General features: G+C 32.9%; 1 protein-coding gene across 50 annotated transcripts in view; it reads left to right on the top strand.

Annotated features, from left to right (window-relative positions):
- The window catches only part of PPFIA2 (PPFI scaffold protein A2), a 506,309-nt gene that overhangs the window by 336,078 nt on the left and 144,637 nt on the right, over nt 1-25,594 (top strand). For all 50 annotated transcript variants that reach the window (XM_078336983.1, XM_078336985.1, XM_078336982.1 and 47 more), the window contains one exon: nt 19,447-19,563. In XM_078336983.1, coding sequence (XP_078193109.1) covers nt 19,447-19,563 — 117 coding nt within the window. The remainder of the gene's footprint in view (nt 1-19,446; nt 19,564-25,594) is intronic.

Here is a 25,594-nt window from a genome sequence, read left to right as displayed (position 1 = left end):
AGTATTCCCACCCCAGCAGTAAATAGAAAGCATTAGAGAAAAGCATATTTCATTCAAATAACTGTACAGATAGACATATGGATTTATTGCATATGTAAACACTGAATTATATGTAGAAACTTTTAGCTAAAATAGCAAATCCCATTGTGAGATAGAAAATACAAAAAGTCCTAAATACATGGAAACAAAAGCTACATTTTTGTATCTGGAGCTAGATATTGTAAAGATATCTATTATTTCCCAAGTTATTGATGAATTCAATCAAAATTCTAATATAATAGTTTTGAGAGCTAAATAAAATAATTCTGAAATTTCCTTACAAAATAAACATAAAATATGTAATAATGTTATAACAATTAAAAATTGTTGATGATGGGTTTTTCTAGGATGCACACATATATTAAAATATATTTTAAATTCTTTTATCACTTTGATTACATTTATTCTTAAGTATTTTATTATTTTCATTGCAATTGTTACGAGTTGTTTTCTTAATTTCCTTTTCAGATAGTTTGTTGTTTGTATATGAAAAATTATGTTGTTTTCATAAATAGATGCTGAACTTCGTCACTCGCCTTTTGTGTATCAGTTGAGATAATTCTGTTTCTAAAATAATTTTGTTAATATATGGTATCATATTGATTGATTTGCGTTTGTTGAACTATCCTTGCATTCCAGAGATAAATCTCTCTTTGTTCATGGCATAGAATACATTTAATGCTCTGTTGAATTAGGTTTGCTAGTATTATGTTCAGGATTTTTGCATATTTGATCATCAGAAATATTGGCCTGTAATTTTATTCTCTTACAGTATCTTTGATTTTGAAATTAGGGGATCCTGACCTTACAAAATGAGCTTTTAAGTGTTACTGCTTCTTTTATTTTTTGGAAGAGCTTAAGAAGAATTGGTATCAATTCCTCTTTCAATGTTTGGTAGAATTCATCTATGAACCCATTAGTTCATGGGCATATTGGGGGTAGGAGGAGTGATTACTGATTCAATCTCCTTATGTTTTTTTTTTTATTTTTCTGTTCATATTATCTATTTCTTTTTCAGTATTAGCAGATTGTTTATTGGAATTTATCCATTCCTTCTAGGCTCTGTAGTTTGCTGGGGTATAATTGTTCATAGTAGTCCTTAATGATCCTTTCTATTTTTTAGGCATTCATTGTAATGTCTCCTCTTTCATGTCTAATTGTATTACATTTGTTAATTTTGGAGCCAGGGGCAGAAAGCTATGGTTTGAATACATATCCCAAAAGGTCATAGGTTGGAAACTTAATCCCAATGCAGCAGTTTTGGAAGGTAGAGCCTAATGAATGGTGATATGGTTTGGCTTTGTCTTCACCCAAATCTCATCTTGAATTCTCACGTGTTATGGGTGGGACCTGGTGGGAGGTAATTATATCACAGGGGTAGGTTGTTCCTGTGCTGTTCTCATGATAGTGAATAAGTCTCATGAGATCTGAGGGTTACTAGAAGAGCTCCTGTAAAGGATCTCTCTTTGCCTGCCAACATCAATGTAAGGAGTGACTTGCTTATCTTAATGGGTTGCCCCTGAATTCCTTCCATTGCTTCCATTGCTTTGCTGCTTAGATATTTCCTTCACCAGATACTGCTTAGATATTTCCTTCACCAGATACTGCTTAGATATTTCCTTCACCAGATACCATAGTTTCTTACTCTTACGTTCCTCATTCCATAAAATCTAAGAATATTGACACAATTCTACCAGTCTTTGCAAAGATGTAAAAAGGATGGCATTTACTGTAGTTTCTAATACCTTGTTTCTCATTTCCATCTGAGATCTCATGAAAATGACATATATATATATATATACACACACACACACACACAAATATACATGTTATATATGTGTGTATATGTGAAAATATACACATATAAATATATATATGTTCCTTTGATTTAACCTATTTATATAATCACCTTTTTGTCTCTAGAGACAGTTCTAGACTTAAAGTCTATTTTGTCTCATATGAGCATAGTTGCCACCAACTTTCTTTTGGTTACCATTTGCATGACAGAACTTTCTTTAGCCTTTCGTTTTCAAATGTTGTGTGTCTTTATATCTAAGGTGAGTCTTTTGTAAACAATAAATCACTGAATCTTGTTTTCTTATGTTTTTCTCTAAATCTGTTCAGCCATACTATGCCTCTTGATTGGTGATTTTAATTTATTTAAAGTAATTATTGACAGGAGAGGAATTACTAATATCATCTTGTTAATTTTTTTCTGTATATTTTGCAGTTCATTCTCTCTCTGCTCTTTTACAATCTACTTTTTAATTCTATGGGTTATTTCTAGTTCTTTGCTTTGATTTTACCTTCTTATCTTTTGTGTGTGTATTATGGGTATTTTTTTTTTGTGATCAGCTCAAAACTTGCATAAAATATCCTGTCGTTACAACAATCTTTTTTAAAATTAATAGCAACTTAACTTTAATTGAATACAAAATCTCTACACTTTTACTCCCCCCTTTAACTTGCCTGAGTTTTGTTTTTGTAGTCAAAGTTTCTTTTTATATTGTGTACTCATTAATAATTTTGTATCTCTAACCTTTACATTAGAATTAAAAGTAATTTATGCAGTACAATCATAATGTTACTTTAACCTGCATTTCTCTATATGTTTACCTTAACTAGTAATATTTTTATTTTCATATGCTTTTATGTTGCTATTCAGCATGTTTTTATTAAAATTTGAAGAACGCCCTCATGCATTTCTTTTAAGGCTGGTCTGTTGTTGATAAACTCCTTCAGTTTTTACTTGTAAGACTTTATTCCTTCTTCACTTTTAAAGAGTAATTTTGTTGGATATATTGTTCTTGATAACCAGCTATTTTCTTTCAGTACTTTGAATATATCATCTCACTCTGGGCCCGCAAGGTTTCTGCCAAGAAATCTAATAGTCTTACAGGGGTTCCCTTTCACATAATGAGTTGGTTTTTTTTTTTTTTTTTTTTTTTTTTTTTTTCTTGTGGCTTTAAAATCTCTTTCTCCTTGAATTTTGACAATTTGATTATAATTTGTCTCAGTGCAATGTTTTGGGGTTGATCATATTTGGGAACTTTTGAGCTTCATGAATTTGGATGCCATTTCCCTCATGAGATTTGAGAATTTTTCAGCTGTTTTTTCTTTAAATATGCTGTCTATCAGTTTCTTTTATTCTTCTTGTTTTTTTTGCAGGGGACTCCCATAATGTATAAACTGGCCTACTTGATGGTATCCCATAGATCTGATAGGTTTTCTCTACTATTTTTCATTTTTCTGTCCTCTGACTGGTTAAGATCAAAAGACTTTTCTTTGAATTTTCAGATTCTTTTTTCTGTTTGATCAAGTCTGCTATTGAAGCACTGTATTTTATTTTTCATCTTATTCTTCATCTCCAGAACTTTTGTGAGACTCTTTTTTACCTCTTTCTTTTTACCTTTTAATTGAACTTTTAGTCTACCTTTTTATTGAACTTTTTGTTTTTTCATGTATTGTTCTCCTGATTTTTGTCAAGTTATGTATCTGTGTTTGCTTGTAGCTTGATGAGCTTCTTTAAAATAATTATTTTAAATTCCTTGTCAGGCAATTCCTTGTCCATTTCTTTGTTGTCAGTTACTAGAAAACTATTGTGTTGCATTTGTGGTGTTTTCTTGATTTTTTATATTCTTGTAGACATGTATTGATGTTGGCACATTTGAGGAAATTGTCCCCTCTTCCAAACTTTATGTACTGGCTTCAGTAAAAAAAGATCTCATCTGTGGGAAGGTATGAAGCCATCATACCTGGGCTATGGAAGCTTCTTCTCAGAAGGGACACAATAGCTATTCCAGCTCCAGGAGTGGATAGTAATTAGACTCCAAGTAATTCCATCAGCTAAGGTCAGCATTGGTGAAGATTACAGCTTTTTTAGTAGGCAAGGCTGAGGATGTCTGTGAAGGAAGCAATGGCTTGCAGCATCCCCAGTCATGAAAGCTTTTGAAGTCCTCCTGCTTTCCTTTCATCCACAGGAGAAGTTGTGATGGAGGGGATCCTTCTTGATACCTGTGTCTGAAGTGTGAACATACATAGAACACTGGTGGCACTGGGGTCTAGAATACAGATTCATGTGGCATGCCTATGGATTTAGATATGGATGCAAATGCACATGACCAAGATATTTCATTTTTAAAACTTATTTATATCAAGTAGTCACTTTATTCCCTCTCAAACTTGAATATCCAACATAATTAAGGTTAAAAATGAATTGAATATAAAAAGTAAAATTATAACTAGGGAATGAAATATTGATTATTTGCATTGCAATAATACACTGACATCTTTCAGACAATACAAGAAATAGCAAAAGCCAAACTTGAGATTCTGTTTTAGAAAAGTTAAAATTTTTATAATAATGAAAGAAAAACAGAAAAATTCGATGTCATGAAAAATGATAAATAAAAATGTATAAAAAGACAATAACATGAGACTTTATGTTTATTGTAAGAACGTTCATTCAATAAATATTTATGAAAGCAACAATAATAACACAGATTCCCTATAAAATGTGAGGTTCTTTTGTAAGTGCTTTGTATATTTTAACTGATTTTCTTTTTACATGAATAACATTTAAGACTGATGTTGCAAACGTCGTTACTTCATAGATAAGAAAATCGAAACAGAGCATAGTTGAGCAACTGGTTTACTTTTGTAGTGTCAATAAGTGGTAGAACTAGAATTCTACTGCACAGTTCATGATCTTAATCAGTTCTACTGCACAGTTCATGATCTTTATACCATCTACTCAGCAGATACCAAGCAATGTTTTGGATGTCAAAGCATATCAGTGACCAAGAAAGAGGAAACTGCTTTCCTCACAGGTCTTATATTAGAAATATTTAAGTTAAAAACTATTTTATGTACTGATAAATTCTATGAAATAAATTTCATGGCTATAGATAGAGAATATTGCAAATGTAATTGGCATTTAGTTTTAAATATTTTTTCTGTGTTCTCTCAGTTGTTTCCATTTTAATATTAACCAATGTCATTATATTATCTGAATCTCTGCTGTTAGGCATAAGTAGACAAAACAGCATGTGAAAAAACACATTATCACTATCAAATAATTCCTTTTCCAGGGGTCATTTTTCCTTTGTACTGATTTAAATGAAGTTAGAAACAATGTGTATACCTAAACATCAGGAATTTGAATTATAGTTCTGACTTTAACTGTATCCATTTGAATATTTTTTTTCTTAAAGAGATAGACAAGAACGACTAGACTACATATCTGGAAACTTCTATAAAAGTCCAGCTAGTAAATATTTTCAACTTTATGAACCAGATGTTTAGACAAGAACGACTAGACTACATATCTGGAAACTTCTATAAAAGTCCAGCTAGTAAATATTTTCAACTTTATGAACCAGATGATCTCTGTCACAACTACTTTACTTATTGTGGAGTGAAAACAATCATAGGCAATATGTAAAAAAATGAGTTTGGCCATTTTCCAATTAAAAATTTATTCATGGACACTGAAAATTGATTTCTTATAATTTATACAATATTATTCTCTTTCAATGTTTTACAACCATTCAAAAATGTAAAAACAATTTTTAGCCTGCAGGTCTGACACAAACAGAAATAAGGAGTAAAGAAAACGTATGAAATATTCTTTGGAAAGTGGACAGTTTTGAGTAGTCAGAAATTAGTGTTGGCAAATAAGGAAAAGTGGTATGTAAAAATTCTTTATTCCAAAGGGAATATTTACTTGGTTGCAATAAATATATTTTACTCTGGAAAAAGAAAGCTGATGAAAAGAAAGGAAAGAGGCAAACCTACTCCAAAGAGGAGCTATAATGCCCACCCAGTGAAATTTACTTTTTCCCTAAGTCATTCTGCTATTCACTAGCTTTGTAACCATAGGCAATTTCCTTTTCCTCTTTGCCTAATTAGCTCAACCATAATAATAACTTATAATGTTGTGAGGTTCAAATGAATTAATACATGCAAACAACATAAAACTGGTTTGCATAATCTTTCTGTAAATATCATTATTGTTATTGTTAATATCATTTTTATCTTTTTAGATATAATACTGTCCAACTGCTTTAATGGTAATTGAACTGAGATTTAGGGAGGTAGAGTGTCCTGTCCACAGTAAGACTGACTAGGTGGCAATTTGTTGGAGACAGGAAGGTAATTATCACTCATTCTCTGTAAACTTCACTTTCTTACTCATAATAATAAGGATATAAAGAAAAGACCGCATAAGTTCGGCTCCCTTCTCATACTGACATATTTTGATATGTGCACATTCAAAAATCACATAAAAATAAAAAAGAAATGGGTACTGATGTCTATAACATGATAATTACCATTAGAACTCAAGTAAATGGATTACTTTAAAAGGAAATGGACAGAAAAATGAGTTTAGTATGCTTTTGTTATTTCTAAGAAAGAAACTAAATGAATAAATCCTTTTTATTGCCCTGACTTGCTTTGTTATATGCAAGAATGACAAATAGATATTGTTTCTGCCTTCTACATTTTTTCAAGCACTTTTTAAACATGTTGAAATGCTTTTATTTTCCTTAAAACTCTCTCCTTACCATAATAGAACTAAAATAATACATCTAGGACACAGCCTATAATTTTGACACTTCTGCCATGATTGGAGAAAAAAATGAAAAACACATGTACTTACAGTGTTAACCACGCGTGGCTGAGGAGTTCAAATTTCATGATGCTAGAAGCAGCATAAAGAAATCAATAAGTCCATCTTCACAGATATTCTTTTCAGTGTAACATTTTAAAAGATTCAAATTGATGAGATTATAGTGTGTTTGGATTATTAAAGCAGAATATTGGTTCTCGACAGCAAATGGAACACACTTGAATAAACAAAAGACAAAGACGTGGTTAGAATTGTGTAGATTTCTCTTTTTTAAATTTAATACTATAACAAGTGTTTTCTAAAAGTATTTTAACACTTCTCAGCACACATAAAGTAAAAGAAATAGAAACTTCTAGTCATATATGAGCATTAAAAATGAACATTTATTGAGACTTTTGAAAATAAGTATTCTTGTTCCCAGAGCATGTTTCCTGCTTTGTAAAATTATCATGTATGGACGCATTAGATTATTTAGTTTGCATTCACTGTCTTCTCAGCCTAGCTCAGTATCCTTAATTTTCTTTTCCCTTTTATTTTAGTTGGGAGGATAATTAATTACTGCAGTTAGTTGTCGTTTATGCCCTTAGCTGAAGCCAAACCAAATTAGATTTTGATACCTCTGACTTCAGAGGGTCAAGAGCCCTATGGGAGTGATTGTGAGGAATAAGTATGAATGAAGAGAGCGTCCATTCTGTACAAAGTACCAAGAAGTACTTTGTAATAATCAATACCTGCAGTAAATTCTATTTGCTGTTTTCACTGTGTGACACCTATTTCAATTTTTGAATAGCATTTTGCTGTGTTCTTCAAGAAGGTGAGAAGTTATTAGCAAGGACATCTTCCTTGGTGATGGAGATTTTGCCATATTTTCTTTATGAAATTCAAAACTTTTAACTCAGTTACTGCCAATACTCAACACTGAATTATTGCAGCTGCTTTACACTTGGTAGTGCCTTCTCAGTGTCGCTGACCTTAATGAATAGTTTCTACCCTTCCTTGTTTATTTATTTGCTTATATATATTCTAAATTGAGTCTTGCTTTCATGCAGTGATAAATATAAGTGGTTAAAAATGTGTTGTCCTACCACTGACACTTTTGAAAAATCTGTTTAGAAATGTGTTGGCTTTCATACTCTAGATTAATTCTTTCACTTTCCTGTATTGACAGCTTCCTCTGCTGTTTTTATTACCATTCTTCGATAGTATGCCACTCATAGTTGCTAACCTAGTAAAATAGCAGTCTTGTACCTTAACAATGTCCACTAATTCTTCTGGCCAACTTAAGTTGTTTTGTATTTTCTGTAGCCTTTTACATTCTCTAATGAAGATGCTAGTATTTTATTTTATTTTTATTATTAGACTTAATGTTCTGGGGTACATGTACAGATCATGCAGGTTTGTTACACAGGTATACACATGCCATGGTGGTTTACTGCATTCACCCCCCATCATCTACATTAGATATTTCTCCTAATGTTATCCCTCCCCTAGATCCCACCCCTCAACAGGCCCCATTGTGTGATGTTCCCCTCCTTGTGTCCCTGTGTTCTCATGGTTCAACACCCACTTACGAGTGAGAACATGCGGTGTTTGGTTTTCTGTTCTTGTGTCAGTTTGCTGAGGATGATTTTCAGCTTCTTCCCTGTCCCTACAAAGGACATGAACTCATCCCTTTTTATGGCTGCATAGTATTCCATGGTGTATATGTGCCACATTTTCTTTATCCAGTCTGTCATTGATAAGCATTTGGGTTGGTTCCAAGTCTTTGCTATTGTAAATGGTGCCACAGTAAACATATGTGTTTATATGTCTTTATAATTGAATGTTTTATAATCCTTTGGGTATATATCCAGTATTGGGATTGCTGGATCAAATGGTATTTCTAGTTCTGTATCCTTGAGGAATCGCCAAACTGTCTTCCACAATGGTTAACTAATTTACACCCCCATCAACAATGTAAAAGTGTTCCTGTTTCTCCACATCCTCTCCAGCATCTGTTGTCTCCTGATTTTTTAATGATCGCCATTTTAACTGGCATGAGATGGTATCTCAGTGTGGTTTTAATTTGCATTTCTCTAATGATCAGTGATGATGAGCTTTTTTTCATGTGTTTGTAGGCTGCATAAATGTCTTCTTTTGAGAAATGTCTATTCATATCCCTCGCCCACTTTTTGATGGGTTATTTTTTTCTTGTAAATTTGTTAACTTCCTTGTTGATTCTGGATATGAGCCCTTGTTGCAATCTGATGGATAGACTGCAAAAATTTTTTCCATTCTGTTGGTTGCCAGTTTGCTCTAATCATAGTTTCTTTTGCTGTACAGAAGCTGTTATGTTTAATTAGATCCCATTTGTCTATTTTGGCTTTTGTTTCCATTGCTTTTGGTATTAATTATTTGGGAACTATGGAAATGGTCAAAATAAATGAAAATAAAGCATTATCAAGTGTCAGAAAATGTATTGACTGAAATACTGATTAAATAAAAAGAGATATGTTAGTACAAAGTTGTAATTTTCATTAGAATTACATATTAATAACAATGACAAAGTATAGCTACTGTGAGGTTGCTATTGTTGAAAATCTAAATTCTAACTTAAAATAGCATAAGCATCTCTTGCAAAAACAAAAACAAAACATTCTACATAAGCATACATTTGAAGTTCTTTTTTTTGGCTATTGAATTGTTCTGTTTTAAACTTAAAACTAAAAATAACAGTTTTGCATTCCAATTATTGTTCTAGGAAGGTTTTCAAAAATCTTTAAATATTAATTTTAAGAGGAATTTTTAATCATTAGAAATGAGCTGAATTTTAATCCCATATGTATTTAGATATAAACAAAACCAGTTTAGATGTTAAATTTGGAAATAGCCAAACTGATGTATTTTTCATATGATGTATTTTCAATTAAAAGGTCACCAGAAACTTACTGGTAATGGTGAATTTAAATTTTAGCACTTAGTTAATTGATCTATATAGGAATTGGTAGTACTAGTCAGCCAAATTTGGGATAGCAAGTTTAAAAATAAAGAAATGTAGAGTATTCTTATTCACCCAATAAATATTAGTTGACTGAATACAAGTATTGCATGTAGTAAAAATTCTAAATAACCAGAAAGTGAAACTGTTGCTTTCACCTCAAAGCTATTTGGTCATTCATTAGGATAAATGAATTTATTCATTAAATTATTAAACTTTTCTTTTACCTGAACCAAGATATATTCTAACAATACAAATCTCTGATTCCCACCTCAAAACAATCTGATTATTCATTGGAGCAGTTCAGTTTCACAAGCCTTCAGAATCTACCCATGCTTAATGAAAACCATTTAAATTGAAATTATATGCAAGGTGATCAAACAGCACAGACTACATGAAGTTGCTCTCCATGGGTTTTAACATGGGTAAATTCAAATAAATGTTTCAACCTTTATGGTCTCCCAATTAATACATAGCAACACAAATGCAAACTATTGTGACTGAAGAGTTACTTAACTGTAAATTGTAAAACTCTACTGCTTTACTAGTTCCTTTGTTGTTGTTTGTGTATGTATGTTGCAACTTCATTGTAACCTAAGCATAGAATTCAGCTGAAAGTAGAATAAGCATCTTGTAGAAGCAAATTATGTTTTGGTGTAGAGAGACTTCAGTAAGTGTCACCCTTGGAATTGTTGATTGAATTTGGGATAAAAATAGATGAAAATAATCTTTGTTAATTAGATGTGGGCACTTACTGGAAGTTGTTAAATAAGTAAAGACAAATATTAATTTAAAAACATAAGAATGAAAATCCCTGTAGAAATAGCATGAAAGATTTTATGTAGATGTATTTTATTTTTTAAAGTAAGTTAAATTTTTTCAGGATAAAGTTATATGCCTATGCTATATAAGAGTTATAAATAACAATAATTGATAAGGTAAAAACCAAGACTTTTTTATTTCTGGGAATAAATGAAGACATCTTTTGAATGTTTCTGAAAACATCTTTTAAATTGTTTGCCAACTCAGGGAAGAAAAATCCCCTGCCATCAGACCACAGGTTTGTAGTCCTGGCCTTGATAAATATTTGGATTATATATCAATGAATCATTTCATTGATTACAAAAGGCATTATAGCATAGTATTTTTTAAATGTTTTGAAGGATTCAGACGTGAATCAGAAATCTCTCTGTTTTGTCTTTTTCTGTATGACTTCAAGTATATTACATATTTTCTCTATGCCAGTTTTCTCATTTGTAAAATAACAAAAATACCCAATTTACAAGGTTATTGGAAAGATTAAGTGAGATAATATATGTAAATTGCTTTATACCACATGGGGCATATATTAAAGACATAGCTATTATTATTGGTTAAAGTTCTTAATTAGAAATTTAATTTCTCAACTCCCATTTCTTTGTGTATGTTAATATTTCAGAAAGATAAAGTGAAGTGAAAACTAAATTAATTTACATTCCCTTTTTTTTTTGTTAGATAGTTCTATTGGCAGAAATTAGTTTCTTAGATACTCTTAGAATTCCATTTTTCTGTCCACAAACACCAATTCCTCCTAAATCTAAAGCACATAAACAATGTGCCTCAAAGCATGTAAGTCATATTACCTAAGCTGCAATATACTCGTGAATACGTTTTATTAATATATTTTAAGACATGAATTTGGCTATTAATTTGAATTTACAAAACATCTCTATGACTTTCATTAAACCGCCCTTCCATGATCCTACTTCTACCCTCCTTTACAGTTGCTTATGATTTCTACCTTACCTGCCTCCTCACTCTAGGGCAGTGGTCTTAAGCCATTGCAATATTTCCCATTCTTTTATTTCTTTATTTCCCCAATGGGCTCTTCCAGGAATCCTTTTTAACCTTGAATCCTATAAAATGAACACTTGGAAGGTCTTCAAGTTCATATAGACGTCTATGTGGATAACTAATTTTCTTCTCCATATATAAATCCTGTGTACGTTTCTGTTCAATTTTCCAACTCTTCATAGGCTTTTTTTTTCCATTTATATAGTCTGTCATCATTTGACATTCTACAGATATTTCTAGAGTGCCTCTGTTTGTCAGCCAATGTCCTAAAAACTGGGAGTAAATAATGAATTAGATACAGTTTCTAGTCTCAAGGCAGTGTGTCAAAATGGTTGGTGAGAAAACTAATAACCAGTTGTGATAGAGTAATAGTTTGCATGACATGAGTTACTGGAGAATACTAAGGAATTATGTAACTCCTTGGGAAGATATGGTCCCAGAATTCATCTGAAAGACTTTAAGCGACTAAGAGACAGTTAAAGAGGAGGAAAGGTAACTCAGGTGAATATAAAAACTCACAGCCAAGGCAGAACTTTTTATGTGTGGGATGCAAGGCTTTCAGTAAGCTAGATCAAGCAATATAAATAGAAAGATCAAACTAAAGAAGTAAGTGGAAGTCAATTCATTATTGTCAAAGTCAGTTCATTATTGTCATTATCATTACATAACAAGTGTTTAATGAACATCAAATTTGACTAGGCATTTTGCAGAGCAAATACAATGTAAGGTAGACATTATTATCCCTACTTTTGAAATCAGAAGAACCTGAACTTGAGGTTAAGATCTTACAACCTACAACAATTACATGGGCTGGGACTCATCCTCAGCCTTTCAAGCATATTTAAGGAATATTATACTTCCAGGAATCACCTCTCAAACTACTTGTACCCCGTTGCTATTAGGTTGGTACAAAAGCAATTGTGGTTTTTGCCATGAAAAGTAATAGTCTCAGGGTCTGTTTTCAAGAAATCTCAAACCTGGAAAGAAAGAATAATATAGATGCAAAGTTTGTGAAAAGATGCAAATGTGCTTAGCACTGTTTCTGGCACATTATAAGAGCTCAATAAATAATTGCTATTTTGCTATTGCAGTCTTACTGCTTCCTTTTCCTTTTTTTTCTTTTCCTCCTTAACTAGAATGTAATCTCCACAAGAAGAGGAAACTGTCTGCATTCAGGAGTGTTTGATACTTATAACAGTGATCAAATGAATATTTGTTGAATAAATATATTAATATTTCTTAAACCTTTGAGAAATCCTAAACACTTTATTGGGTATATAAAGTATTTAATAGCCTATTTTTCTCCCAAATCACACTTTCTTCATGATAACATGTTTTCTTAAGTTTTCAGGGCCTCACCTTGCACTAATTTTTTAGCTCTCTTTTACAAAGAACATTTCACATTATTTAAGGAACTCCCAAAAATATTTTCATAAATCTCAACATTTGTTTTTTATTTTTTTATGATTATACTTTAAATTCTGGGATGCATGTACAGAATGTGTAGGTTTGTTACATAGGTATACACTTGCCATGGTGGTTTGCTGCGTCCATCACCCTGTCATCTACATTAGGTATTTCTACTAATGCTATCTCTCCCCTAACTCCCACTGCCCTGCTATCCCTCCCCTAATCCCCCCATCCCCCAACAGGCCCTGGTATGTGATGTTCCCCTCCCTGTGTCCAAGTGTTCTCATTGTTCAGCACCTACTTATGATTGAGAAAATGCAATGTTTGGTTTTCTGTTCTTGTGTCAGTTTTCTGAGAATGATGGTTTCCAGCTTCCTACATGTCCCTGCAAATAACATGAACTCCTCCTTTTTTATGGCTGCATAGTATTATATGGTATATATGTGCCACATTTTCTTTTTTCAGTATTACTTACATTTTCTGGAATGTTCTTCTCCCAGATACCCACATTGCTTGTTCCCTCTTGTCTTCAAGTCGATACTCAGAAATCACCTAATTTGTGATTAGATTATACTTCACAGCATCCCTCACTTGGTTTGATTTTTTTTTCTATTACCATTTAAAACTATGCTCTACTTATTTTTGTTTATAATTTATTTTTCCAAATGAGAATACAGTTTCTATTAGGAAAGATTTCTGCCTTTTCCCCCCATTGTATTTCCCTAATGCCTGGTATGTCATCAGTGCTGAATGCATATTTTTGAAATAAATGAATCTCTCCAGGATAGTGATGAAAAACAGTTGTTTAAAGGCAAGAATCTAGAAGAGGGTCTATTGCAAAACATGATAGTGTTCAAGCTGATAGAAAAAAAAATGAGGGCTAAGGAATTTTGCAGCCACAAAGACTACCAGTAGTCTATTGTATAGGGTCAGAGCTTGTCAGAGCCAAAATCAATCTTACAAGAGGCAAAGATATGAATGAAACTTAGAAGATTTGCTTGAAAATACACTGTGTTTGGGAGTGCCTAGAAGGAATGGGTCAGGCTGTTATGAGCTATGAGCAACCAGAAAACACAAATAAAGGTCAAGACAAAGCAATAAGCCAAAGAGAAAAGGCACACAGATGTCTGAGACAATGGAAACACTTCTGCTCTGCTAGTTCTTCTTCATTCTTCCAACTTTTTCTAGGTACTTTTTGCCACAAGAATATTAAACAACTTACAGTGCTAGGGACACAAATTACTAGAAACACAAAATGACTGTGATCGTGTATTCACCTAAAAAAAATCGTCTACCATTGTCTGTCTGGTAAATTCTTAGTTGCTCTCCAAAATCCTCACTTAGATATTGCATGCTCTGTGTTGTCTTCCATGTTTCCTGCTGCATTTGCAAGTGACAGAAAACCATTCCAAATGAGTTTGGGCACAAAAGGGAAAATTTGGGGCTTGGTTCATATTACTAAAATGCCAAGGATAGGAAAGATTTAAGGATGCCTAGAATCAGGACCAGAAGCAATTGTTAGGGCCTCATATCTTCCATGTGTTTTCTGCATGAGTAGGAATTAATGGTAAAGAGTTTCCCATCATATTCTATCAGTTTACCTTCCTTAGCAGATAGAGAAAATTGTTTCCCAAAGCTCAGCCAGAAACATGTAAAGGAATACAATTCTGATCCCTGGCTTGGATCTTGTGCCCACCCATTTGCCATGGGCTCTTGGTTCTTTGATTGACAGTCTCTGTGGGATTAGAATAAGAAAGGAAAATTCTCCAGTGAAAATATAAGATGTTATTATCAAAAGAAATGTGAAAGGATACTTAAAAGCAAATGTCAACAGACACTTGATAAATAAAGATTGAACAATAAAACCAGCTATGAAATGCTTATCTTGAACAGAGTTCCATGAGCCTTCAGTGGGTTGCTAACTCACTGAAAATATGTACAAAACTTAGCCTATATGTGAATCTGTCCAGGGAGGTGTCTAATCTGAATGATGTACAAAGGGTTCCAGCATAGGAGGGTATCAGCCCTTGAAATTAAATGTTTATGCTTCCTAGCCCAGCCCACGATTAACTTCTCCTGATTTAATAGACCAAAAATATCAAAGCAAAGCCATTTGAGCCAATGTTACAGAGTAGGAACAATAAGAATACGGAATTACTTTTTATTTGACGCTTACTTCTTAATACATCTGTGCTGTTGTGACAAAATGTCTGAGACTGCATAATTTATAAACAATAGAAATATGTTTATCACAGTTCTGGGGGCAGGAAAGTCCCATATCAAGGTATCTGCAGACTTGGTGTCTGATAAGGACTGCCCTCTACTTCCAGTGTGGCACCCTGAACATTGTGTCCTTACATGGCAGAAGATGGATGGCAAAAGGCTTACTTAGCTAGTTCCCTTGAGGCATTTTATATCAGTACTAATTCTATTTATTATGGAAGAGCCTTCATGATGTAATCATATCCTAAAGACCTCTACTATCACATTGGGCCCTGGGTTTCAACATACAAATGTTGGGGGCTGGAGGAGGGCATATATTCAAACCATAGTAGTTCTTCTTATTAATCTGTCTTTATCTTAATCTGATCATTTGTTAAATATGAATCATACCCCTTTTCCAGATAAAAATAGTTTAGAACAGTGCTTGTACATAGTGGGGTTTTCAGTACAATTATATAAGAACTGGGTAAACAATGGGACTTGTACATAAGTGGTTCCTCCTACTCAACATGTAATCTTATTTGGAGTAGTGTCTTAGTCTGTTTTGTGTTGCTATAACAGAATATCACAGACTGTGTAATTTTTAAAGAAAATAAATTTATTTCTGAAAGTTCTGAAGGCTGGGAAGTCCAAGGCATGACACTGGCATCTGGCATGAGCTTTTAAGATGCTTATGCCGTAGTAGAAGGATGGAAGAGTATAAAATCATATAAGATGAGAGAGAGAATGAGGGACAAACTCTATCTTTTTATCTAGAACCCACTCCAATGATAAATAACCCACTCCAGAGATAACAACCTCAATCCATTTATGAGGAGAGAGTCCCCATGCCCTAAAAACCTGTTAAAGGTCCTACCTCTTAATACCATCACAAAGGCAATTACATTTCAACACAAGTTTTGGTGGGAACATTTAAACTGTAGCAAGTAGGTCATGTTGTTTAGCAGTGAGATATCCAGACCTATGTTAGTTTTCTTGGAGGCAAATTGCTTGGGCCCCTTCTTTGACAATATTCCATCTCAGTGAGAGGCTAGGGAATGTTTTGAGACCATCATCTGCTTTTCATTCTATTTACTGTCCCAAGCTGGTTCCCTAGACATCTCTTGTCTTCACTTCTCAAACCAGGTAAGAGAATTTCCCAATGAAGTCTGTGCTACCTTAGGCTCCAGCAATTTCTAGGTGACCTCTTCACTCTTTAAAACAAATTGAAGAAAAGCCTTAACCCCAAAAGGTGAATTTTTAGAAGACAGCTACTAACTTTCATCCTTTCCACAGTGTGAAAAATAATCCACTTATTAACACCCATAATTAAATTAGATGCTGAAGCTTTGCTTTTCCAACTACCCAGGATAATTTATTGTTGGGGGAAAACAGCATATTAGAGTGATAGAGAATATAAAATATGTCACATTCGTTCTTCTGTTTCAAGAGCCAACCTTTTTAGAAGTGATTCATTTTTTCAAAACAAAGGTTGCATGTTAGTGGTTGAAAATATGTCTTTTTTGGAATTAATTGTCATGTATAAACTTTGTATCAAACTCGAAGTTTAGGATTTTAAAAATCATAGTGGATCGATTATATTTGTAAATTTTTTTCTGAATGAATTTGATTTTTTGATGATTATTTAATGAGGACATTAATTCATCTTTTCACTGATTCATTCAATAAACTTTTATAGATGGCCTGCTTTATTTCAGGCACTAGGACATATTTGAAAGTTATCTGTTTATTAAGCAAACATAAGCTAATCTGTTAGCTGAGAGTTAAATTTCTTCTTTAAATATTTTTTTCAATGTCTCCCTTCACTTCTGGGTAGATTCATAATAGAAGACAAAGCATATGATTTTTAAATTTCCTGGTACTTTGTATTAGCATGTCTGTTAGTCATAGGTGTTGTCTTAGTGGAATGTCAACAAATGATACTTGAATATTTAAAAATTTTTAATTCATAATAAAATCTCAATATGTATCAATTGTAACATAATATGTATGCAAAAAGTAACATGTTAAGAGTGTAATATTAAAATGATATTTCCAGGAACTATTTTCTTCTTGTCATTCCTTTGATGTAATCTATTTCCATATTGATTAATGAGAAAAGGATGTTACTGAAGTTTCGTATGCACTCCAAATCTTTATCTTTTGTTATTTTTGAATTAATTAGGTTTAGATTATTTGATTTCCCATATCCATTTATTATTTAATTCAACACATTTCTAGTGAATACTCTGCACATAATAATTTGATGTGCTACTTCATATGAAAATGCAGTTTTTAATGAAGCATTCATTTGAAATTTATTTTCTCAGGAGATATTATTAGGACTTGTGCTAGCTAAATAAATAAGCAAAATGAGGAAGCGAAGAAATAAAATAATTGACTTTAATGAGTGCTACATGCAAGAAAATAAACAGGGATATACTGTAAAAAGTGTTTGATGACAAGAGACATTCTCTCTGAGGAGTTGTATTTCAGCTGAGTTTTGAAAGCTGGGATTGTGCCCCCTGTGGTAGCTGAGGAAGAATCTTTCAGGCAGGAAGATCATCAAATTCCTCAATTCTGTGTAAGAAAGAGCCAGTTATGTTTGAGAGATGGAAAGGAGACCAGTGTGGCTGAAGCAAAGGGATCATGTAGAATAGCACAGACCTTGTTAAGAAGTTTCAATTTAGGCTAAATAAATTGGGAAAGCATTCATTTTTCTAAAACTTAATTTAATTTTTTAAGATGGAGTCTTGCTCTGTCACCCAGGCTGAAGTGCAGTGGCACAATCTCAGCTCGCTACAATCTCCACCTCTCAGGTTCAAGAGATTCTCCTGGCTCAGCCTCCTGAGTAGCTGAGTTTACAGGCACATGCCACTATGTTGGCTAATTTTTGTATTTTTAGTAGAGACAGGTTTCACCAGTTGATCAGGCTGGCCACAAACTCCTGACCTCAAGTAATCCAGCTGCCTTGGCTTCCCAAAGTACTGGGATTACAGGCACGAGCCACCGAAACTGGACAAACATTTGTTTTTCAGAAAGCTGAGGGATTACACAATATAATTTAAGTTTGAAAGATGTATCTGGCTGCTTTGTAGATAATAGATTGTAGATGGATGAGAGTGAGGGAGCCAATTATTTGGTGATTACAGTTACACAAGAGAAAGAAGAACATATACCTAGTTGTTCTTCATATACCCTTACCAAAGGATATACCCATTGCTCAAATGCCAGAGATCATATAGCAAGATCAACTGATCTCATGAACACATAGTGGAAAATATGGCATTGAAGTAGTGTCAGGCAGCAGGGCAAACACCCAATCCCTTGTTACCTTTTTATTTTAGTTAATGATTATTTGTCTTGTGACATGTTGGTCTCGTAATTTTCACATATAAGTTTAATAAGATTCAGATCTTATTGTGCATTAAATACTATGTACAGTTATTTCTCCAAGAACTGATATTGACTAATATCTGAGTTGATAATACAATAAAATATGCCATGAAATAAATGTTACAGCATTAATGTAATGTAAAATATTTTCAAAGTGATACATATATATGTAGAGAGAGAGAGAGAGAGAGAGCAAATTTATTTTAAAACACCATTTTAAAAAGACGAATACTGTTTTTCACTCTGTATATTACTAGGATCACTTATGCTATAACTACCCAAAAATTTGTTTTTTAGTTGAAATAATTATGTCTTTAAAATTGAGCTGAAAGTTTACAAGAATTAACTGCTCTCTGAATTTGTGTTTGCAAATTAAATGTGGACTACAGTACTAAAATAATGGACATTAAAATAATGAGATAAATTTAATAATACATGCTCATGACAGCATTACAAAATAATTTTTAAGTCCAGCTATGTATCTGCTTATATTAAATTGCAAATGGGCTATCAATGTAGGAGAAATGATTGTGCTCATAGTCTTTAACCTTCAATCTTTAATTTATGTTTTTTATATACTTTACAAATACAGACCAATGAAAGATTTTTATTACATACTACAAACGGATTTAAAAAATAATTTCTGAATTAACAATACATGAATACATATATATAATTAATTTACAGACATTTCCAACTAGAAAATATTTTCTTAGGTAAATTTCACAGTGCTTTAACCTCTTTTAAGTAGAAATTTTATGATTTTTTTTCCAATTATTTAAAATACTGACCTACATTTAAAAATATATTTTGTGTAGTAATTCAGTAGAATGTAATGTTCACTTTCTGATTGTTTGTTACTGTTCATTAGTTCTTAACCACACTGAAGTAAATTCATTTTCTTTTTTTATTTTATGCTCTATTTAGAGTTTAAAGGCATAGTGCTTTTATTTTGCAGATTGTTGCCTTGCGTGAACAAAATGTTCATATACAAAGAAAAATGGCATCAAGCGAGGGATCCACAGAGTCAGAACATCTTGAAGGGTTGGAACCTGGCCAGAAAATCCATGAGAAGGTATGACACACACCACAAGCTCTTACATGGAAATGTTTACTTCTTATATTATTTGGAAGGAAATATAAAAACCACATAATGAACTTTTTTAGTATATGTTGGATTCTTTGGTCAAAGGTTCAAGGTGTATGATGATTTCCTTCTCATTTATTGTTCCCAGTTTGATTCTCTTAAATATATACATATGTGTATATGTTGTGTATATGCACATACGCATATTTGAATTTTCTACTTGCTCTTAATTGATTCTCTTAAAAGTATTTCAATTAAATATAATTGAATTTATAAGATGTATAAAGTAAAGTACATATAAAATTTGTGTGTGTGTGTGTATATATATGGCATATCTATAAGTACATATATATGCAGGACTATTTTAAGTACAGAACGACACTTTTGAATTGTAAGTAATATTACATACAATTGGTGACTAATTTGTTGTTTGTGACTGAAAAATTGTTGGTAATCTTTGATTAGTATTTTTCTTGCATTGTTTGAGGCCTCAGCAGTACTCTTGTTAATGAGAGATTACATAAAAGATACTTGAAGTCATAGGACTTTCACTATTTTTTATAATGCAATGATTCTCCTTTTGGGTGAGGTTTAGGCCCACACAAAGGAAATTAGCACTCTGTTGCTCCACTAGCAAGAGACAAAAAGTTTCTTGCTGGAACACTTCTTTCCAACATGAGAGGAAGAAGTTAAGTTATTGGTAGGTCCAGAATCAGATGAAAATTACAGAGGCATTCACACATCCTGTGTTGGAAACTCGGGAGAATCATTTGCCTGTAACAATGATTGAATTGTTAAGCTCCTAAATGAAGACCACATGAATCAGGTAGCTAAATTGGTGTAACTGAAAATGTCAAGAGTTTCTAAAGCCTAGTGATTAAGAATCGAGTGACTGGACGTTAAAATACATAGCACTAGTAGAAAAAATAGAGGAACTTCTTATGTTTCTTCCTTCATATAGAAAAGCAAAAGAAAGTAAGAAAATCAGATGAATTTCCAGAAAAAAACTTCAATTCTGGTGGCTGACAAATGGATCTTCATTTAAGACCATGAATTTAGCTTTTATCTATGTATTTTATAGAAATCTTAGGTAAAATATAAGACATAAACTACAATTTGATGTATTTCAACAGCTGTATCTGAGATTAGAATAAAATTATTTCTCTTTCCTTCAACTAAATAAGCTGATATTGCTTCAGTAGATATACCAAGCTCTTGAATAAAGCATTGCAAACTCAGCACTCTGTTTAGGAAATCAACATGTAATTTGATATTGCTCTTTCATTTTAATGGTGTCATTAGTAGTATACCTCTCCTCAGAGAATTATAGAACCACAACTGGTTGGTTATAAAAATAGATTTTATGGTCATCTAGTCTTTTTCATAGAAGGCTACAAATTATCATTTTTTTAAATAATGCTGTATTTATGCTAATCTAGTCCAGAAATGAAAAAATATGCCTCTTGCAGACATGAACGACTTGAGATTTTGTTTATCCTTGAACAGATTATTTCATACTTAAAGCATTCTTCTTCTGGAGGAGGAGGGCAGAGAATGCTCATACATATATTTTTCAAGTATTCTTTCATCAAGATAATGTTAGCAGCAGCAAATCCATACAGGTCTGCAACAACCTCAGTTCTTGCTTTCTCAGAAGAATTTGACCAAGGGGGTTGAGGCATAGGGAGAGGCCAAGGCAAGTTTTAGAGCAGGAAAGTTTTAAGGCAGAAAGAAAAGGAAATAAAAGTACAGTTTAAAAGGGCCAAATGGGCAACTTGAGAGATTGAAGTATGCAATTTGACCTCCGACTCAGGGTTTTATATACTGGCTTGATTCTGGGGTTGTTTACTTCTCCCTTGATTCTTCCCTTGGGGTGCACTGTCTGCATGTACAGTGGCCTGTCAGCACTGCACAGCATGTTTATTGAAGTTGTATATATGCTCACTTGAGGCATTTTTACCTTACTAGTTGAGTGTTCTTAGAGGAATGTTCTGTTCATATACCAGTTAAATTCTGCCATTTTGCTTCTCTTTGCACATGTGTAAGCCCACTGGCCCAACTCCTGAGATCTTATTTGAAAACGGCTGCTCACCAGATTCAGGTGTTCTCTATTTATTAGAGATGGTCTTCCCCTGGCACTGGTTGCAACCAATTATTGTTTTAGAGAGGTAGTTTAACAACTACCTGACCATCACATGTTAGTTGCTTAACTACCTACTCTAACAATATAACCTCTAAATATTAGAATATGTAGACATTATAGAATGTAAGACAGTTTATGTCAGATTATTTTTCAGAAACTGGTTACAGAATTAGGATGAGGATTTATGCATATTTGATATTTGTCTACTGATCTTCACAGATATAAGTACACATATGGAGGATTTTTGAGTCACTAGTGACCTAAAGCACTTGTCTTTAACTTTCTTTGACTTCCAATTCTTAGTGAAGGCATTTCAGCCAATGCAGAAAAGAAATTGTATGCCACTGCTAAGTCATTCACTGCTTGTGTTGGTGTAACTAAAGATTTTTAAACATTATGGTTACTGGTATTCATTTCTTTTTTTAGCATCCTTGAATTTCAAGAAGAGTGATTTCTAAATGCTTTAAATAATGATATATTATTTTAATATCATGCTCATATCCTTTAATATGAACCTAAAATATGTACAATATGTCATATATAGTCTAAATTAAAAATGTATGTAAACTGTTTCAATTCATATGAATCCTGTGATTGATTTCTCAGGATGATCCAATAAAGTGTTGTAATAGGAAGTTTTATTTATGCCATGTTTGTTTATTTTTATTTACATATTTTTGAGATAGTCCTGGCTGTAGTACAGTGACATGATTTTGGCTCACTGAAACCTCCGCCTCCTGGGTTCAATCAGTCCTCCCACTGAGCCTTCCAAGTAGCTAAGAATACTGGCGCAAGCCACCACGCCTAGCTAATTCTGTTATTTTTTCTAGAGACAGGGTTTCACCATGTTGCCCAGGCCAGTCTTGGACTCCTGAGCTCAAGCGATCCACCCACCTCGGCCTCCCAAAGTGCTGAATTACAGGTGTGAGTCACTGTGCTCAGCTATACCACATTTCTTTACCTGGCATTTCTTGATAAAACATAAAACAGTATCCAGATTATTATTTTCATTGTCCTTATATAAATATTCCCATGTTACACACATAATATTATAGAGGATTTTTTATCAAAATCATTTTCCATGACATGATTATTTGAGGTATATTAATGCCATAAAACAACATGTTATCAAAGGGTTGTAATTTAACGCCTAATACTTAATTTTTTATTGAGAACTTTTAAAAAGCTATATTCAAACAAAAGAAAAGAGAATACTTATTTTGGCAGATTATCAATGATGGACAGTAGTATTAGTTTGTAAATTGAAAAGTGGTTGATCAGGACAAAAATATAAAACTATTGTTAGTTACTAATAGAATAAGAAAGTGATTTGTAAATCCTAGTCATTAGGATTATCCTTTGTTTAGGGCTGTTATTTTACTTAAATTACACAGTCAGGATAGGTTATTAGCCAACAGGAAATGTTTTGTGTCAGTGGTTTGAGAACTCTGTGACAAAAAAGTTAACAAAAATAGTCTCATAAAAGCACACTCTGAAACAGGCCTTATTACACATGGAAAAGTCTGGTAATTATTAGCATTTTTAAATGAAAACAATAAATAGAACAAATACACTTAATGGAATGAGTTTAAATATTTCTGTGCCTTAAATTTAATTGATTGTTTGGAAGAACATAAATATTCACAGGACAATAAAAATTTTCAGAACACTAAATTCTACCTTTTTAGAACCAGGCTCCCATAACTTTTTTCCTGTTTTTTTCTAGATGGAATTTATGAATTTTCAAAACTAAACATGCTGCTTCTCTTGTAAAGGAGATAATGATGCTCATGGCTTGTATAAACTGTACTTCCAATTATTTTTTCAGCTGAAAATATTTGCTAACTGATGCAAATTAGTAGAATATTAGATATGGTAGTGATTCAGAAGATATAGTCTGTAATAAATTTGACAAGAATCTGTAATCCCAGCACTTTGGGAGGCCGAGGCGGGTGGATCACTAGGTCAAGAGATGGAGACTATACTGGTCAACATGGTGAAACCCCGTCTCTACTAAAAATACAAAAAAACTAGCTGGGCACGGTGGCACGTGCCTGTAATCCCAGCTACTCAGGAGGCTGAGGCAGGAGAATTACCCGAACCCAGGAGGCGGCAGTTGCGGTGAGCCTAGATAGCGCCATTGCACTCCAGCCTGGGTAACAAGAGCTAAACTCCGTCTCAAAAAAAAAAAATAATAATTGACAAGAATCTACATTGAGAAATAAGCATGTCCAAATTAATATCATAGAACTTGATAAACATTGTGGTATCAAAAATAATATTAGAGTTTAAAAACAAGATTAATCCTCATTGAGGGGTATCAGAGAGACAATATGGACTAGCGATTTCTTTGAAGTTCCCATCTCTGACAGCTACTAGCTGTTTGACCCTTACCCTTTAATACCTCCGAGTCTTAACAGTTTCAGATAAAATAGTCTTGCCAACTTACAGAGTTGTAAGAATAGAAACACTATATTCAAAGAATTTCATGATCTTCGGCATATTGTATACAAGCAATAAATGCTTTTTCTATTTATTAATACTGTGTTTCCAATCGAATAAATATTTAGTGGCAACCTTTTTAAAGGTGCTAATAAATGGGCCCTGTTCCAGGTGGTGGGAATATAATGATGAACAAGACACTTGAGGTTATAGGCAATAAACGAATATATACAGTATTAAAAGGGCATAGATATGATCAAGGGACCCTCTACAAGGTGAGTGGCAAAGACATTAAAGAAGGAGATCTTTTTAAGATGGTGGGATTTGAACTGAGACCTGAAAAAGTACAAGGAGTCAACCATATGGTAAAACTTTCACAAAACAATAGTCACATTTAACTATATGCAGTGAATTTTTATACATCTCACGTATTAGTGACTGAGACACTAGTACTTCATGATTGAAGAGTGGAGTTGGGTGGCCTTTCAGTGACCATACAACGGATAAGTCACATCCTCGACATGTCACGTGAGGTTCTTCCCAAGCTTGCTGGCCTCTTCTTGCCTCCCAGGCCTCTTTGCTTATCATTCCCACTTTGAGCTTAATTACTAAATGAACTAAATTAAAGCTTCCTTTTTTAAGTTGTTGCTCTTATTCTTCTCTCCTCTCTAAACCTGACATTTATTCATGACGGTTCTTTAAATTAAAATAAAATGCAACATAATAATTTAAGCAACAGTAATATGGAAATGTGAAAGCTGGATAAATGTAAAATCAGAAATAGATTTTTGTTTGCGTGTTTTTAGTTCTTAAGTTCTTGTCAGAAGAATTATGGACAAAAAGTACATAAAGCAAAATGAAGAATCAGTGGCAAGAATAATCCTCAGATCAGTAAATTTAATAATTATTTGTCTAGTATTCTCACTGTAGACTATTGCTCATAAAGGATATTGAACCAAAGTGTTGTAAAAATGGAATATGGGATGTGCCTTTATCAAAATTAAGGGTTTTGTGGACTTTTATCAATGCAATGCTGTCTTAGAATGCACAATGACAAAAATAGGTACTTAGAAAAAGCCAGTATAGCTATATGAGCAATGTGATGCTCAGTGAAGACAAAGAATTTCATTCCATCATGCTAGTGTGAAATATTGAGATATCATAGTATGAGGATTTGCAGTCTCACACAAATCTTTGTATCAGCTATACAATTAAAAGTTTGACTTATAAATATATCTCATCCTATTTAAAAATACCAATAAACATCATTTATCACAAATGCCATTCTTTTAATGATTCTCGGTAAGTTCTAACTAAAAGTCATCATCCACAAACATGTCTTCAGTATATTGATTTTTTTTCATTTTTATGTGTTCCTCAATTCATGTTAACTACTGCCAACAACTATTCTTTTAAAGATTCAGTCTTGTCAAC

Source organism: Callithrix jacchus, chromosome 9 (assembly GCF_049354715.1).
Source record: "Callithrix jacchus isolate 240 chromosome 9, calJac240_pri, whole genome shotgun sequence".
NCBI lineage: Eukaryota > Metazoa > Chordata > Mammalia > Primates > Cebidae > Callithrix > Callithrix jacchus.
Note: the sequence above shows the minus strand (reverse complement) of the source record. Positions and strands in the feature narration are given on the sequence as shown.